Raw genomic sequence first — 10,229 nt, 5'->3', positions numbered from 1 at the left:
GACCACACACAGACAAGAAGCTGAGAACGGCTTGATTTGAGAAAAGGGTAATGATTTTAGTAGATTAAAAAAAAAACACTGGGTGGATTTTTATCATTATAGGGTGGTTGTGTACACACACTGCCGACACACATTTATGTTCAAACAACACGTAAAAGAGCATTTCGCATCTGATGACCCCTTTAATGTTTTAAAAGGTGAACAAAGGTTTTGGAAAGACCTGAGGATGAGTAAATGATGAAAGAATTTATTTTTGAGTGAACTAAGCTTTTAATCCTACTTTGGTGAACAGAAGTATCAATTTCTTACAAAGGCATAAAAATACTGGAATGGTAGTGTAGCTAAAAAGATTTGAGACCTGAATGAAGCCCTATGGGTTCCAGCCTGTTCAAGTGGAATTCAGTTAACACAGGAGATATCACTTTTCCTTGAGCCCTCTGTGTCATCATGACCTACATCCTTCAGATCACACGGCATGACCTCAAAGTGCCTTTTTGTATATGCTGGCCACTCACCTTTAGGTAGGAACCGTAGTATTTGGTGACAAAGGGACTGTCACACTGGCTTAACACTGTGATTTCCTGCTGAATGTCTTCAATCTCATCTTCAGCCTCTTCCAGATCGATGATCTTGATGGCCACAACTTTCTGTGTGCGATTGTCGATGCCCTTAAACACCTCTCCAAACGAACCCTTACCGATTCTCTCCAGCTTAGTGAACAACTCCTCGGGATCTGCTTTTAAATTCTGGAAAGAAGAACAAAGACATTGCAGTCTAGGTCTTCAATTAGTTTTATGCAGATTAAACAATTTACTAATTCATGCAGTACTGATAAATCACATGATGTTACAGAAAAGAGCCTTGGGCCTAGTTAGTTATGGTTAAACATACTGCAATGGTACTTCTGATCAATCTTAAAATAGGCTTTTATAATCCAATGTTTGGTTTGACTAGAAGTTCTTTGAAATGCTACTGAAGCAGGACCCGAGTATGTTTGAGAACTGAAGCACATCTGGTTGGGACCAAAGTTCCCAGAGGTCTCAGCCATGACCCTGAACATCTCAGACTCCTGAGGCCTTCTTAAAGGAAACACAGAGAGAGCTACAAACAGCGTTGACATTATTAGCATGAGGCAGTTCGTTGCAGAGTCCACAGTGGTTAAACTGAGCAGCACTTGAATAAATAACAGCAGAACTAACCAAACCCCAAACTGCTCTGGGTTTAACACTTGCATGCTAACTTAAGCCTCCAAAAACCATCCCAAACATCACCACCACTTCACCAAGATCATTCAAACAAAGCAAAACAAACCATGCTAGACCAACCGTCAGTGTGACCAGAATTTAAGACAATCCTGAACTGCTGCCGGCGCATATTCCTCCGAGCACGCAAAAACTCACGACCTTAAAATCCTACAAATCTCTTTTGCTAGCATAAACTCTAAACCTACCGAACGCAGAGTCATATTGATGCCAGAACAGCACAACAGCAGAACAGCTTGCCCAGTGCAGTATGAGAGGCGCTGCGGGGAGGTACACACAGGCAGGATTTCATGGGGACCTCATAAAAGTGTGAAATCCAGTTAAATGGATGACGACAGAGCCGATCATCCACAGCATTAGTGCGCCAAAGATACAAGATGAAAGAGAGCAGATTTTGCCCACAGCCTATAGTACATTATTCTAATGCCTCATACCTCAGGGTGCCGTGAATAAATGGAAATCTGTTTAGGGATATCTTGACCATGCTTTGATATAAGGCTGAAAGGGCTGATTACCCTAGCAAAGGTTTAAAGTGATTGAAGATGTATTTTCCATTTCATTTTATACAAATAGCATTGGATTCATTTATTCAAGTGCTTCTGAACTGGTTTCATTACAGGATCCAGATTTTACCTTTTGACTCAATACTGTTTAACATAAACGTGTCCTTAAAATCAAACACTTAATAGTATTAAAATCTGAATCATTTAAATTAATGTGCAAAATTATCAACAACTCATAAGCTGGATAGAAAAATTGATAATTTAGTTTCTATGGTTAACCCATATTCAATACACACAGTATTGTTCAAAAATTTGGGGTCAGTAAGAAATATTTTTTTTGTGGAAAGACATTAATATTTTTATTTAGCAAGGCCATATAAAATTAATCAAAAGTGACAGTAAAGATATTCATAATGTATCAAAAGCTTCTGCTAGCAAATAAATGCTGTGCTTTTGAACTTTCTATTTAAAGAATTCTTCAAAAAAGATATATCACAGTTTCCACAAAAATACAATACAATACAAAATACAAGTGTTTTCAACATTAATAATAAGTTATTTTAATTGTAATAATATTTAACAATATTACATTTCATACTGTATTTTGATAAATCAGCCTTGAGTAATTTTTGCATATTTTCGTTCATTATTTTCATGGATGAGACAACCTGTCCTTGTTTGCATCGGTCTAATTTGACTAGATATTACCAAGGGAATTTAATGACACACATTTTGATTGGGCACACAGACTTAAACAATTATAAACTTTTTCTTTTTTTTGCTGCAATGCTGGGTAGTTGCATTTTTTCCTACGCATTTCTCAGCATTTGAACCTCCCAGAACAAACTCAGCTGAGGACCACTGCTTTAAACAACACAAATCAACCGACTCCAGCAAAGATGACAAAAGTCTTCATGAAAGAGGGAAAAAGAGGCCAGTGAACAGTAGTCACCGTGATAAATGACACGTGCTGACAAATATCTTGGAGACCGACTGCCAATCTGCGCTCTGTCAACTAGTGATGCCATTCTATGAACACACACAAATCGATTTTCTCATACACAGATGATTTTCGCACGTCTTTCCTCAAAGCGCACACACCCACAGAGAAGCCCTTTAATGCATCACTCAGAGATTCATTAGCTGTCATCTACTCGTCCCATCACGGAGATGATGAAGGCTTTGCTCCCTGATTCAGCCCTAATGCTGATTGCTCGCCTACACTCCCAGCTGATCTCTGTAATCCTGATCCCGATGCACACTGACAGGTGTAACAGCCAACAAATTCTTTTAGAAGGCCACGTCATCCCTTGGCTCCCATCTGTGGTTGTGTTTTAGGGAGCTGGATACTCTGAGGCCGGCCATATGAGGGGTGTTACAGCCAGGTGAGAGAGCATGCTGGCTTCTGAAATGTTCCTAATGGATGACCACCACAATTCCTCTGTGACCCATAAGGAAATACTAGAGAATGAACGCTTATTCCATCTCTGCGCTCTCAGAACTGGTGACTTGTGGCCCTCCCTGGAAGTCTGTGACCTCCTACATAATTCCGGTTTTCCTCATCTCACATGGACACTCTTTGGTTTTAAGGGCCTCCTTAAAAAAATGGAGGTTCTTAGCCAACAATGGCTTCCTGCATATTCAACCTAAAGGAACGACAAGCCATTTCAACTACTCGGCATGGCAGATTGCTCTCCTGTCCTGAGGGCAAACCAGTCATATGGCCCAGCATGAATAGAGACCCAACCAAGTGACCCAGTTATGATGGCTACTCTCTGGAGACATCTCTCCATCCCTCATCGCCCTCTTTCCTTTTGTCTCTACCCTTCCACTTCATGTTTTCCTTTCTTTCTTGGATCTTTGTGTTTTGAAGAACAGAATGGTTCTTCACTGGTACTGTCCCACTTCATACATGATCATGGTTCATTAAGGATGTCCCAAAAAGGTTACAGTGGTGCTAATGCTCTCTAGAGGGCAAGAACATGAACATTTTAATAGAATGCCCCTGAAAAGGGTTCTACATTGGTACTGTCCTACTTCATACATGATCTTGGTTTCATAAAGGATGCCCCAGAAAGGTGGTGCTAATGCTCTTTAGAGAGCGAGAACATACTGTTAATATTTAATGGAAATGCTTTCTAAATTGTTGTCCTCCAAGCTTCGCACATGATGAAGGACTCAAAGCCTCTTCTGTTAAGCATCATATTCGCTGTGTTTCTCAATAAATATCTGAAATACGGTAAACCACACCTAATCAAACCACCTCCAGTCCACTACTAAATGGGTTTTTAAACTAGCAACCAAACAGGCAAATACAATGGGAGTATAAGGCCGTACATTAAAAAGTTTAGAGAAAAAATAAATAAATAAATAAATAATTATATATATATATATATATATAGTTTAAAAAAAATGTAAAACCAAATAATACTTAAGATTAAATTAAATAAATAACTAAATAATTTTATTAAGATACAAATTATTTAAATAAAATCATCTAAGAGCACAGAACTAAAGCAGAAAAAATATATATAAAAATGCAACAATATTTCAGAAATATTTTCCAAATAATATTGTTCATAAACTAACTTCTAATTAAATCATTCACAGTATAAATTGGTTATTTATGTGAGAAAATATATAGCAGCCTTTTACATTATTAGAATGGCACATATTATATTTGGGGTTCCAGTGGCATCTACAAGACTGAAAACCCCTTAACAACTACATGAGTGTTCACCCTATCACTTCACCCTGCATGTACAGTGCAATAATACACATACTGCATAACACAAGTTTATGTTTAACGTTACCACTATTTAACAAATTAGACAAAGAGGGAGTCAAACAGATTTATGGTCTTCTGCAACTTATCAGAGAGTAGAAACTCTTAAGCTTATGAAAGTGAGGGATATTACAATATACATATACACTTTAAAAACCTTAATATGTTCCACAGTAGACTTTAAATAAAAGATGGTGTGTGTGTGTATCTTTACCTGCATCCCAGGCAGACTGCCCTGCACTGGAGAATGAGCCATGGCGTCACTTTAACCACTAAAACTGGCCAGCAAGTCAGCAAAAAACACGGTTTCCGGACAAAATACAGCTAATGCACCCCTGGATCCCGTTTGCCCGAGTTTAATGCGGTCTTAGATATTTTACAGCTGGATAATGGAGCAAAGAGCATCCACGGAAGGACAGAAAGTGCATCTGAAAGATGACTGGCGTGAAAACCTCTCCTCCACTTCCGCAGCTTTATTGAGAACCGCTGCTCTTCCTCGCGGAAATCACCGCAAACACCAATCAAAACAGCGTCGATCGGACTGATCGCGGAGTTTCAGTCGATGTAGTGTGCGATCAGGTGTTGAAACGCTCTTTTGATGACTCCTGGAGTGGGTTTTGGAGGTTCATGCAGGCCAGATCGCTCGTCAAGAGTTGATGGTCCTCTTTGCGCAAACGGATTTCCAAAACATAGCGCAAAAACATGCGCGCGTTTGCGTAAAAATGCCCCGGTTTCGGCTCCTAAAACAGACGCACGGAACATGAACTATATCGTGGATTGATCGAAGCGGTGGGTGGTGAAAATCCCGACTTGTTTGAACTGAAGAAATGATGTTGACATCCTCACTTCACTTCCCAGCTGGCCGCCATCTTGTCCGTGCTGTCACCGGGACATCAGGGCGGATCCGGACGCGTCAGATCCCGCCCCGGCAGGAGAGGGGAGGGGTTTATAACTCTAATCATATGGCACAGAGTGCGTGCAATCAGCACTGTGTTTAAATTCTTCTTCTTCTTCTTCTTCTTCTTCTTCTTCTACTATATGTGACCCTGGACCACAAAACCAGTCACAAGGGTCAATTTTTCGAAATTGATGTATTGCTTTCCATTGATATATGGTTTGTTAAGATAGGACAATATTTGGTTGAGATGCAACTATTTGAAAATCTGGAATCTGAGGGTGCAAAAAAAGTCCTTAGCAATGCATATTACTAATCAAAAATTAAGTTTTGATGTATTTATGGTAGGAAATATACAAAATTTCTTCATGGAACATGATCTTTTCTTAATTTCCTAATGATTTTTGGCATAAAAGAAAAATTGATCATTTTGACCAATACAATGTATTTTTGGCTATTGCTACAAATATACCAGGGTTTTGTGGTCCAGGGTCACTTATGTCAGGTCCGTCCACTTCTCCTATGTGCATTACTTTTAGTGTAAATCTATTTGCAGTGTTGGGAAGGTTACTTTGGAAATGCAATAGGTAACAGATTACAAGTTACCCTGTTTAAAATGTAATAAGTAGCCTAGTGTAACAATTTCAATTTACTTTAAAGTAATGTAACTGATTACATTTGATTATTTTTTATTACTTTTCGAAATTTCAAACAAATGTTTTTAAAATCATTTTCAAACATTTGAAGCAGGTAGGGTTAACCTTACCATCACTGATTACTGTCAGACTATCAAAATCCTTTATCACTTGAGTTAAGATTATAATATTTTAATTTTAAAGCAGCCACCACAAAGTCAGATTTGAGCACTTCTTTTTACTTTGAGATCATTCTGTGGTTAAATACAGATTTTAAATCATAAAAATAAATCTGTTTAATAACTATGGTGTTTTTAAAAACAAATCTTTGCATAGACAATGCATCTAACAATGCCTTGGAAAAAAAACTGCTAATCTTAAAAAATAAAGCATATACATTAACCCAAATAGGAAATAAACCATGATCGAATAAGCTATTCTGTATCCTAAACTCCTGAAACACTGGTGTACTGTAACTGATTACAGTTACATTTATGTTGTAATTAAATTACATAACACCGTTACATGTAATTAGTTACTTCCCAACACTGTCTATTTATTTGTGACATTTTATTTCCTTTCTTGGTCACACTTTAGGGACTAATTCTGACTATTAACTAACTAACTACGACTTTTGCTTCAATAAACTCCTAATTTGCTGCTATTAATAGTTAGTAAGGTAGATGTTAAGTTAGTTACGGGTTTAAGGCATCTAAAATATGTTCATGCAGAATAAGGCAATAATATGTGCTTTTCAAGTACTAATAAACATCCAATATGCTAGTAATATGCATGCTAATAAGCAAGTAACTAAAAAGAATTGGTCCCTAAACTAAAGTGTTACTCTTTCCTATTCCTTTAATATATTTAAAGTTTTAAAATATATTTTTAATAGTTTGTATATTTAAAAAAAAAAAAATGTTACTCCACTGATTCCGAACAGTTATAATATTTTTCTCTAATTTCTCTTTTTTGGGGGCATGCTTAAATCACTTTGAGAATTAACGACACCTTTTGGCGACAGAAAAACAAGCACTTTAAACCTGCCACACCAATTTTACCACTAGATGTCGACCGTGGTTTATTTTTTAAATTGATTCCCCCATATCTTCACACATTACTGTGATTGAGCTCATCGTTGTGTATTCAGACATGAACTATAAAACCTTTTAAGTCATTTTTTTTTTTCAAAGAGTCACATGTGAGCATTCCTCATTGTAAACACACCCTTTGCTCTTTTACGTTTCGATTATTTGATTGATTCTGGATTAACACCCCCAACTATTTATTTCAGAATATTATTTGCTTTGCATAAAAGCTGAACTGTATGCCAACTCACTTTATCCAAGTCCATAAGCTTGTCAGTTGAACTCTTTATCTTCAGAATCTCTATTTACTGGAATGCTCGGCTGAGCTTCACCTCCTGAGGCATCAGATACTTCTTCAACCTGGCTTTATGCTGAGAATAAAAACCTCCTAATCCTCAAACACTCTCAAATTCCTCCAGAGGGGCTCTTCATCGCAAATCTGCTCAATTTTCTTCAAAGCTCATCCAGACCTGTGAAAATTGGGTGGATATTTAGTGAGGACCGATCAAAACAGGCTTCAAGTGCACCACCCTCGACCCATATACCTCCCGCACACACCGCTAAAGCAGCATGTGGATCTGTAAAATGCCGTTTTACAGGCCGATAACAAAATGTAAAGTTTCCCACAGGCTGGGGTGTCGTGCCAATCACTGACAATGTTTACAGACCAATTCCCTGGGTGCTGCTTATCTACTCTTGGGCCTGAGCAAAACGCTACTATTCTTCTCTTTCTTTCTTCCGCAATTTCCCTCTCTGTCACACACCCATAAGATTCACCCCCTCTCTAAAGAAAATGGCTGCATTTAGCCCGATCATGTCTCTATTAGATTAGGGACATCTATACAGTTCCATTTTTGACTCATTCACTGGCATCACAGACAACAGAATAGGTATCAGAGGTTAATTATAATTTAGAAAGGCAGCATGAGGTATACACTTCACTTGAACGTCTCGGTGACGTACGTAACCCTCGTTCCCTGATGGAGGGAACAGAGACATTATGTCATGACGATATAGGGGGTTCACTTGGGAGCCCCAATCCTGTCTGACTTTAAGAGAAAACGCCAATGAAATTTAGCTAGTGGATTTTGCATACCTGAGCCACTCCCCGTGCATATGGGTATAAATAGGCGACAGGTGCATCCACTCTTCAGGTTTTATGCTGAGTAGCCGAGAACTTGTCCCTGGCAACCAGCAATGGTTCGAGGTTGTGGCATGGGGACATAAGGTCTCCGTTCCCTCCATCAGGGAACGAGGGTTAAGTACGTAACCGAGACGATCCCATAACGTCTCCGTTCCCTCCATCAGGGAACGAGGGTTACGTACGTAACCGAGACGTTCCCTATCTGTCGGTCACTATGAGTTATGTCTTGACAACATAGGGGGTCCATGGAAAGTGCCACAACCTGAATCCCATCACAACCCTGTAGCACTGCAAATGTTGACAAGCAGCCGCGTGCCAGACAAATGCTACGCAAAGGTCGTAACCTTCCCAACGCTCCAGTAGAGCTTCTCAGAGCTTCTGAAGCTCCGGGTGCAGTCCACGTATATGCGCAATGCTCTTACGGGACACAGCAATGCCAAGGCTAGATCCTGCCTCCTCCGAGGGCAGTGCTTGCAGGTTCACCAAATGATCGCGAAAGGGCGTAGTGGGAACCTTGGGCACGTATCCAGGCTGGGGTCTCAGTACAACGTGAGAGCAGGCCGGCCTGAACACAAGGCACTCTGGTCTGTCAAAGGGAAGACACGGGTTCACCGAGAGGGAAACCTTATCATGGAAGAATACACATATGGGATCGCCGCAGGAAATCAAGCCATATGGACACCTAGCCCAGTAAAGGGGCTGACCGGAAACCCGGGCAAGCTAACACCGATACTGGGCCTGGCATCAGACTGCTTTGCCCAGTTTGACTGCCGGGGGTGCTGGAGGATACTCAGCCAGAGTTCATCGACCGGGAAACTTACTGGAGGAGGAAAAGGCGCATCCCAGGTGAGGGGGGAATGGCGCAGCAAGCGTGACACCGGCCGGCTCTTCCCGCCACTTACCTGTTACTCAACACACAGGAAGAAACCAGCTCAACACAGAGACTGTAAAATCTCGCGAAGGTGTTCGGTTTCGCCCAGCCCGCAGCTCTATAGATATCTGCCAGAGAGGCGCCGTGCGCCAGCTCGTAGGAGGAGGCAACACTCCGTGTGGAGTGAGCCCTCACTCCCAGGGGGCACAGCTCGCCTTGGGATTGGTAGGCCAAGGCGAGGGCATCCACTAACCAGTGGGCCAACCTCTGCTTGGAGACAGCCTACCCTTTCTGCTGACCTCCGTAGCAGATAAAGAGCTTCTCAGAGCTTCTGAAGCTCCGGGTGCATTTGCTCACCGAAAATGCTTGGAGGTCCCCGACCCTCTTGATGGAAATGAGCGCGGTCAGGAGCGCTGTCTTAGCAGAAAGGAACTTAAGCTCAACTGGATTTAACCTTCTGGCACCCCTCAGGATGAGATGGTGCTTTCCCAGGGACCGGCCGTCCACTGCATCGTGATGTGCTGCGATAGCAGCCACATACACTTTCAAGGTGGAGGGTGACAGCCTACGCTCCAACCTTTCTTGCAGGAAAGAAAGCACTACTCTAATCGTGCATCTTCGGGGGTCTTCTTGGCGAGAAGAACACCAGTTCACAAACAGACTCCACTTCAGAGCATAGGCTTGCCTTGTCGAGGGAGCTCTTGCCTAAGTGATCGTGTTTACCACCTCCGGTGGCAGATCACTTAAGTCTGCCGTGTCCCGTCCAGGAGCCACACGTGGAGGTTCCAGAGGAACCTGTGCTACTATTGAAAAATACTGAAAATTTTAGCTAAACTGACTCCAGCGGCTCAAAGGGATCCCTCTGAAGGCCAGCCAGGACAGTAGAGAGATCCCAGGAAGGCACCAGGCGTGGCCTAGAAGGATTTAACCTTCTGGCACCCCTCAGGATGAGATGGTGCTTTCCCAGGGACCGGCCGTCCACTGCATTGTGATGTGCTGCGATAGCAGCCACATACACTTTCAAGGTGGAGGGTGACAGCCTACGC

General features: G+C 41.3%; 1 protein-coding gene across 1 annotated transcript in view; it reads right to left on the bottom strand.

The window, feature by feature from the left end:
* LOC107709742 (serine/threonine-protein kinase 24-like) overlaps positions 1–5,478 on the bottom strand; it is a 26,362-nt gene extending 20,884 nt beyond the window's left edge. Inside the window, exons 1-2 of the mRNA XM_016514344.1 lie at positions 4,765–5,478; positions 516–746 (exon numbers count right to left, since the gene is read on the bottom strand). Coding sequence (XP_016369830.1) covers positions 516–746; positions 4,765–4,806 — 273 coding nt within the window. The 5' untranslated portion in view covers positions 4,807–5,478. The remainder of the gene's footprint in view (positions 1–515; positions 747–4,764) is intronic.
* Between the last annotated feature and the right edge of the window lie 4,751 nt (positions 5,479–10,229).

This window comes from Sinocyclocheilus rhinocerous, unplaced genomic scaffold (assembly GCF_001515625.1).
Source record: "Sinocyclocheilus rhinocerous isolate Xijiao unplaced genomic scaffold, SAMN03320098_v1.1 scaffold4039, whole genome shotgun sequence".
Lineage (NCBI taxonomy): Eukaryota > Metazoa > Chordata > Actinopteri > Cypriniformes > Cyprinidae > Sinocyclocheilus > Sinocyclocheilus rhinocerous.
Note: the sequence above shows the minus strand (reverse complement) of the source record. Positions and strands in the feature narration are given on the sequence as shown.